General features: G+C 44.9%; 1 protein-coding gene across 1 annotated transcript in view; it reads left to right on the forward strand.

Annotated features, from left to right (window-relative positions):
• LOC306765930 (microtubule-associated serine/threonine-protein kinase 1-like) overlaps positions 1-6,045 on the forward strand; it is a gene marked incomplete at both ends in the record, with an annotated part of 66,290 nt that extends 60,245 nt beyond the window's left edge. The window contains 8 exons of the mRNA XM_079253470.1: positions 232-392; positions 689-948; positions 1,030-1,212; positions 1,286-1,515; positions 3,300-3,422; positions 3,529-3,662; positions 3,756-3,943; positions 4,439-6,045. Coding sequence (XP_079109596.1) covers positions 232-392; positions 689-948; positions 1,030-1,212; positions 1,286-1,515; positions 3,300-3,422; positions 3,529-3,662; positions 3,756-3,943; positions 4,439-6,045 — 2,886 coding nt within the window. The remainder of the gene's footprint in view (positions 1-231; positions 393-688; positions 949-1,029; positions 1,213-1,285; positions 1,516-3,299; positions 3,423-3,528; positions 3,663-3,755; positions 3,944-4,438) is intronic.
• Positions 6,046-7,398: the final 1,353 nt, after the last annotated feature.

A 7,398-nucleotide genomic window follows, 5' to 3' on the forward strand; every position in this document is an offset into this window, starting at 1 on the left:
CGTTCTGCTGCTATAATGCCCAAGAAGACAAGTAAAAATATCAATAAAACAATTTAAAAATTACAAAAAATTTACAGTGGATTCACTGTAATTACTTGAAAAAAATCGATTTTAAAATTGTGAAGCAAAAAAATCCTGATTTTTGATTTTTCGATTAGATTTTCCCACCCCTACTGTCCACCTATCATTGCCCCAGAATGACTGAGACTGTGATGTTGTGCGGATCTGCAGGTGTACAGCAGCATGGAGCATCTGTCTCAGCTGGAGCATAAACCCCACAGCATAACTCTGAGGGAGCATAAAGTCCCCAGGGAGGACCGCGTCGCCAAGAGAGAAAGCCTGGGAGGCGTCACCCTCAGAGACAAGAGCTGGAGGACTGGTTCACCTGAGATGTGAGCGGAGACATAAGAGGAGAGCTTTTCCTTACTGCAAAAAATTATGTAAACGTTGCTGAAAATAAGATAAATTATCTGCCAATAGAACAAGAAAATTTGGCTTGTCAAGACTTCCCAAAACAAGTAAAAAATACTCTTAAAACAAGAGGAATTCTCTGGAATAAAAACTCAGAATTATCTTACCTTTAAAAAAAATAAGCATATGTGTACGTAATTTAAGATTTTTATTTAGTTAGATTTCAGTTTTTGCAGTGTGCAGTGATATTTAAATTATGGCCGCTTTGCTTTTCCAGGAAGCGCTTGTCTTGTTCGGAGTCCTCCTTCACTGAAAGCGACTCCAGCCCTCCATCAGGGGCCAGAAGACGCTTCTCGGCGCTGATGGATACACACCGCTTGGCATCCCCTCTGGAGCAGGACTCAGAGCTGCCCTTTCCCAGCAGGCAGCCACCGACGAAAACCAGAGGAACCTCCCTGGAGGGAGCAATGGGAACCATTTCCTCTCATGGAGATCTAAGGACATTCCTCAAAGATGGAAATGGCCTCGCGGCAGGAGGTGAGGCCATACTGAGGAATAGGATTTGTCTATCTGTTTTTAATGTCCACCATCAACTGTAATATTTGGCTTTTGCCACAGAGAAACTTTTGAGGCCGGCTGATGCGTCGCTGCCCCTGCCAGCCAGCGCTACCACCGACCTCGTGCTGCGGAGGGTCCGACACCAGCAGCTCTCAGCAGAAGGAGAAAAGCGGAACTCACGACCAGGAAGCAAAGTTATCAAATCTGCCTCTGCTACGGCGTTGTCCGTCATCATCCCAGCAGGTAAGTAAAACTTTGATTGAAACTTAGGAATAAATGCTAAAGCTCACCCTGAACTTCATCCCTTTCCCCTCAGTGGAGCAGCATGGCGTGTCCCCCCTGCCGAGTCCCATGTCTCCTCGCTCCCTCTCGTCCAACCCCTCCTCTCGCGACTCCTCCCCCAGCCGAGACTACAGCCCGCTGGTCAGCGTCCTGCACTCTCCGATCACCATCCACCGCTCTGGGAAGAAGTACGGGTTCACTCTCCGAGCGATCCGAGTCTACATGGGAGACAGTGATGTTTACAGCGTCCATCACATGGTCTGGGTGAGAGAGCAGAGCAAGCAGAACACACACAAACACACCTTCTTTCAGTTTAAAGATGTGGTAAATACAGTCTCAGATGAGCAACAACGTGTTACATGTCCTGATTTATTTAACAAAAACAAAGTAAAAATGCAGAAGTATTTTGTTAAAATAAAAAATAAAACAACAACTTGAGTTTACTCCGTGATTCACTGGCTTGTAGTCCCTCAGATTATCCTGGAGGAATTGTGGTCCTCTCTCTCTTATTTACAATCTCGCTGAAGTCTGCAGGCTTCTCGCAGGTCACCACCACAGCCTTTAACGACTTTTTTCAGCCGTTCTGTTTCAGCTTTTCTGTTGTGTTTGGGTTCGTTGTCCTGTTTCATGTGCCAAGCTTTTGCTTCGAGACAAAGTGCATCACATTTGACTGTTCAATTCAATACATTTCCTCATTATCTATATAGCGGTACTTCACAACAATGTCGTCTCAGGACACTTTACACACACACATCAGTTAAAGATAATTCATTATAAATAGCCTTGATAAGAAAAACCAACAGATTGCATCCAATCTTGACTTGGATCCAATTCCCCATCCTGAGCTACACGAGGCCACGGCGGGAAAGAAAACTCATTTTTACCATGAAAGAAAAACCTCCAGCAGGACCCGGTTCTGCCGTGACCGGTTGGGGGGTGCGGGGGATGGACAGGAAAGACAGATCAACACACAGCAGTGCTGTCTCTGTACTATGACGAGCTCTAAATCCTGTCTGAAATTCTTCCAACAGTTTGTTTCTGCTCAAATGAGAATATAGTTGAGTTCGGCTCATGACTGGAATACTTTGGTTTACAGAGGAGTTCTGCATCGTGTCCAGGTTCTGTGTTGTTTAGGCAGAACAAGCACAAATCATCATCCTTCCACCACCGTGCTTTACAGTTGGTATGAGGCAGGAATCTCCAACTCTGGTTCCTATGAGCTCCTGTCCTGCAGGTTTTAGATGTTTCCCACCTGCAACGCACCTCACTCAGATCAATGGGTCAAGGCTTATGCAGAACTTTTCATTTGAGTGTGTTTTAGTGGGGAACCGTCTAAAACATGCAGAGCATGCTCAGTTGTGTTCTTTTTTATAGAAAAGACTCAACACTGCCTTGAATGTTTTTTTTTATTTGTTAATCCTTTTTCTCATCAGATGCCTCACTAGGATCCCTACTGTTGTCTTTTTTTCCTTGGTATTTTATGAAAACACACCTGCATGTTGCAGACCACCAGTCTGACGAAGCTTTTCTAGAGTTTATCAGATATATGTGATAAGCAGCTCCTGGCAGACACTTACCCTCCATATTCCAATGGAATTAGTGACGCTGGTTTTATTTTCACAATTTTTTTTATATTTATTTTGCACAGTTCTTTGTTGAATTACTTGAGTAATTAAAATGTCGAACATGCCACGTGTTGCTCTTTACCTGTCGGTGTATTTACCTAATGTTAGGATATGATGTGCAGACGTTAAAATTTACTCTACAAAATATTTACAGACCACTCTGAGTTTTTTAAATAAAAGGCATTCTTCTATTTTTATATTTTTCTTTTCCAGTTTGATATCAAAGAGTTGTTGCATATTTAAACTGGAAAAATATAAACTTGTTCTATAAAATATGAAGGGAATGTGGTTGGAAAGCAAATTGGTGCAGATGATGTGTTGAACTCTGAAGAATACCACACATCTTGTACCAGAGATTTAAGTTAGTATCTGTCTTAATTGAAAAAATATGTTTACACTGATGTTTTTTCTTTTCATTATCAGCATGTGGAGGACGGTGGTCCTGCCCAGGAGGCTGGACTCCATGCTGGTGATCTCATCACGCATGTAAACGGGGAATCAGTCCATGGCCTGGTCCATACAGAGGTGGTGGAGCTTATCCTGAAGGTGAGAAAAAATTAAAATTTTATCATATTTAATTTTTTTTAAAAAATCTTTTTAAGGTAAAAGAATATGAATTAATATAATTCATGTGAATATGTATAACCTACAGAGTGGAAACAAAGTTACAGTTACGACCACACCCTTTGAAAACACCTCAATAAAAGTCGGTCCTGCGCGTAAGTCCAGTTACAAGTCCAAGATGGCCCGGCGCAGCAAGAGGACAGGAGTCAAGGAAGGACAAGAGTATGTTGCTGGAAAATAGATTTCACATGAAGAGTGTCCACAATGAACTTTAGTTCACCTCCTTTTTCTTATTTATTTACTTTGGTCTTTCAGGAAGAAGCGCAGCTCCTTGTTCAGGAAGATCACCAAGCAGTCCAACCTGCTCCACACCAGCCGGAGTCTTTCCTCTTTAAATCGCTCTCTGTCTTCTGGAGACAGTCTTCCAGGCTCCCCCACCCACAGCCTCACCGCCCGCTCGCCGACTCAGAGCTACCGCTCCACCCTGGAGTCCTCCTACTTGGGTTCGTATGAGAAGCATCGACACCATCGCAGCAGCTGCTGCAGCTTCATCACATCTGAGGATTTGAACAAAACACTAGGGGTGGGAAAATCGAAATAAAAAAATCTGGATTTTTTTTATGCTTTACAATTTTAAAATCGATTGTTTTTGTTAAAAAATTGATTTTTTTTTTCGAATAAATAAATGTCATTTTTATTGTTTTTATTAATCTTTTAACTCGTCTTCTTGGGCGTTAAAGCAGCAGAATGATGGTCTGGCTACTGAGCTGTTTTTTTCCTCATTAAAATCAAGGAAAATGAAGAGTAAAAAACAAGTTTTACACATTTATTTTATTTTTAATCTACAAAAATCATCAGTATCAAAGAGTATTGAGAATCGCAATTTAAATCGAATCGGCATCCAAAAAATCTGAATCGAATTGGGACAAAAGCGTATCGTCGCAGCCCTACAATACACTGAAACAAAATGCATGTTAACTTTCCTCATCTGTCTCCAGGCACGTCGTCTCAGAGCAGCTCCCCAGCATCCAGCACCCCCAACTCCCCGGCGGCCTCTCACCACATGAGGCCCAGCTCCCTGCACGGCCTTTCTCCCAAACTTCACCGCCAGTACCGATCTGCACGCTGCAAATCTGCAGGCAACATCCCGCTGTCGCCTCTGGCTCACACCCCGTCTCCGACCACTTCCTCTCCTCCGCCTCTCACCGGCCACTCCATAGGAAGCTCCAACACCACACAAATCTTCCCCGCCAAGCTGCACTCCTCGCCTCCCGTCGCCCGCCCTCGCCCCAAGAGCGCCGAGCCGCCCAGGTCCCCGTTGCTGCAGCGGGTACAGTCTGCAGAAAAGCTAGGGGCGCCGATCCTGCCTTCCTCATCTTCATCGTCATCGTCGCCTTCTCCTCTGACAGGCAGCGTGTCGTTACGCAAACATAGCTTGGAGGTAACTCACGGGGACTACCGGAGGGAGTCTTTCCACTGCGAGCACAGTTTACAGAGCTTGTTAGAGATGGAAGGAGAGAACGGACCTGCTCCACCATCTCCGTCTTCCTCTTCCTCACCTTCCCCTCCTATGGGAGGAGAGATAGCAGGTCTGAAGCCCGCGAGGAGGCTGGGGAGGCAGGAGTCGCCGCTCAGCCGAGACACTCTGGTAACAGCAAAAGAAAAGGACACCCAAACAACAGAGTCTGAGTCAAATGAGGTGGAAACGGAGAGCGCAGTTTCTGCTAAAGGGCCCAAAGGCAGCGTCACTGAAACCAGGCCAACATCAACCACCGCTGAAGTTAGAAAGAGTGGCGAAAGTTCAACTTCTGTTGAGATCAAGTCTGGTACTTCGCCCGTAGCGACCAAGCTAAGTCCTGGGAACAAGCCTCCGCATGCTGGCGCCTCGGCCTCCGAGACCGCCAAGAGTAAACCCAATGAGAAAGCCTCAACTCCAGGTCCGTCAAAGAGCCCGCAACAAGACGCCAAGCAGCAAAGTGCCCAGGCAGACAGCGGACCTGCTTCTAGCGCTCCAGAGAAGAAAGAAGACAAAGAAAAAAGCTCCACAGCTGCTGACAAAGCTAACTTACAGAAAGTATCAGCAGGCGAGCAGCCCAAGCAGCGAAAAGGCACCGAGAGCGTAGAGAAAGGAGGCGTCGGCGGGAGTGATGCCACGAAGGCCAAAGGACCTGCACCTCCGGTCCCAACCCAGGTCCAAACCCACTCTGCAGCCAGACACAGAGCGGAGAAGCCGACAAGCAGCCTCCAAGGAGCCAAGGAGGAGAGGATACGTCTAGAGGTCCTGGAGGAAAATCCAATGTCTCCCTCCTCGAACGCAGCCTCACCCTCCTCAAGCAGGTCTCGGCCCATGTCTCCCGGGGACAAAGCCAGCTTCGTTACCCAGCTCACAAGCGTGGCCAAAACCGTGCTGGGGCCCATTAAAGGGGGATCACAGGACGGGGGAAAGGCAAAGGACATCTCAAAGTCAAGTGAGGAGAAGAAAGGGAACGGGGCGGGGAAAGCAGAGCCCTCCTCCGGAGGCCTCCGTCGCGGCGCTGCTTCCGCCAGCGCTGGCACCGCGCTCTCCGACAAGGGAAACGCTCGTAGCTCCAAGCATCATTCCTGATGACAGACTGAGATTCTCCCATGCAATGCCTTTTACTGTAGCATCATATTATGACTTAACATGACTCCAAATGAAGGGAGACATAACTGCCTGAAGAAAAAACAAAAAGGATAAATGAATAATAATAATAATAATAATAATAATAATAATAAAAGAATCCACACCAAATAGATGACATGTGACATGTAGAGAAGATGTGAACAAGCATACACCAGTTGGGAAAAAAATGTGTGCACATGGTGTCATGATGTAGACCAGTGTATGTACGGTGTGTCAATCACAATGTGTCTCGTATATAGTAGAAACATATGTCTTAATGCATGTCTGACAGTGGACAGTGAGAGAATATTTAAAATAATATACAGCAGACCTGGAGGTAGCGATCACTGTGAACAACTTTTCAACTGAACACAACAAGCTAACTCTGAGCTTTGTGTAAAACAAGCAGGCTTGTGTTAGAAACGGGCATTACTCCCGTTTCAGAAACGCGCCGGTGCCATCGTTTTGTTTCCTTAGTGGGGAGTCGTTAAAAGGTGTCAGGACCAGGAAGATTTTTCCACGTGCGATGCACTGAGGAATATCATTAAAACATAGCAGAAACTGGACCAAGAAACCAAAATGCTAGCAGTGATGGAGCTGAAAGGTGCATCGGACGTCTTCGGATCTGTTAAAGGGCTGATTTTCAGTGGGATAGAAAGAGGTAGGTTAACTTGCACAGGGACACTATGCAATGTGCTGATGATGCCACTGCTTTGGGGTTTTTTTTTATTTGTTTTTTGTTTTTTTTTCATGCTTAGTTGTCCCCAATCACGAAGTTTACATCGTGCTCTAGACATGGCAATGGAAAAAAAAGAAGAAAAAAAGGCAAAAGGTTGCAATAAGCCAAGCAAACACATTTTGATCATAGTAAAAATGTGCAATTCTATATTTAAGTGTGCTCAGAGTGTAACAAGGAGGCAGTTATGAAAGTGGCTTTTAGATGGGAGTATTCATTGTTTTTTATATTTATCCAAAATTGATATCTAATGTTAGGTGTGACAGAAAGTGCCAGTGTTTTTTATTTGGAAACATGTGACGTTTATTTGTTGTTTTTGTACTTAAACGTATAACAATATGCAATCCATCAATTTCATAGAACTGAGCATACTTGTCAGTGAAACTGTACAAGATTATACGTAAAGCAGGAGTAGATTTGTAGAGAGAATAATTTGTGGTGAGGTGTTGTTTGTTGTTGTGTGTAAAAAGAGAGAGAAAAAAAACAGAGTTTCTGAACACCAGGGCACCTGTGTTAGACTGCCACCTTGTGGACATCATGATGCGGTGCCAGAAATTCCTTAGATGGAAAAATTACTG

The sequence above is a fragment of the Telmatherina bonti genome (assembly GCF_933228915.1).
Source record: "Telmatherina bonti genome assembly, chromosome: 14".
Lineage (NCBI taxonomy): Eukaryota > Metazoa > Chordata > Actinopteri > Atheriniformes > Telmatherinidae > Telmatherina > Telmatherina bonti.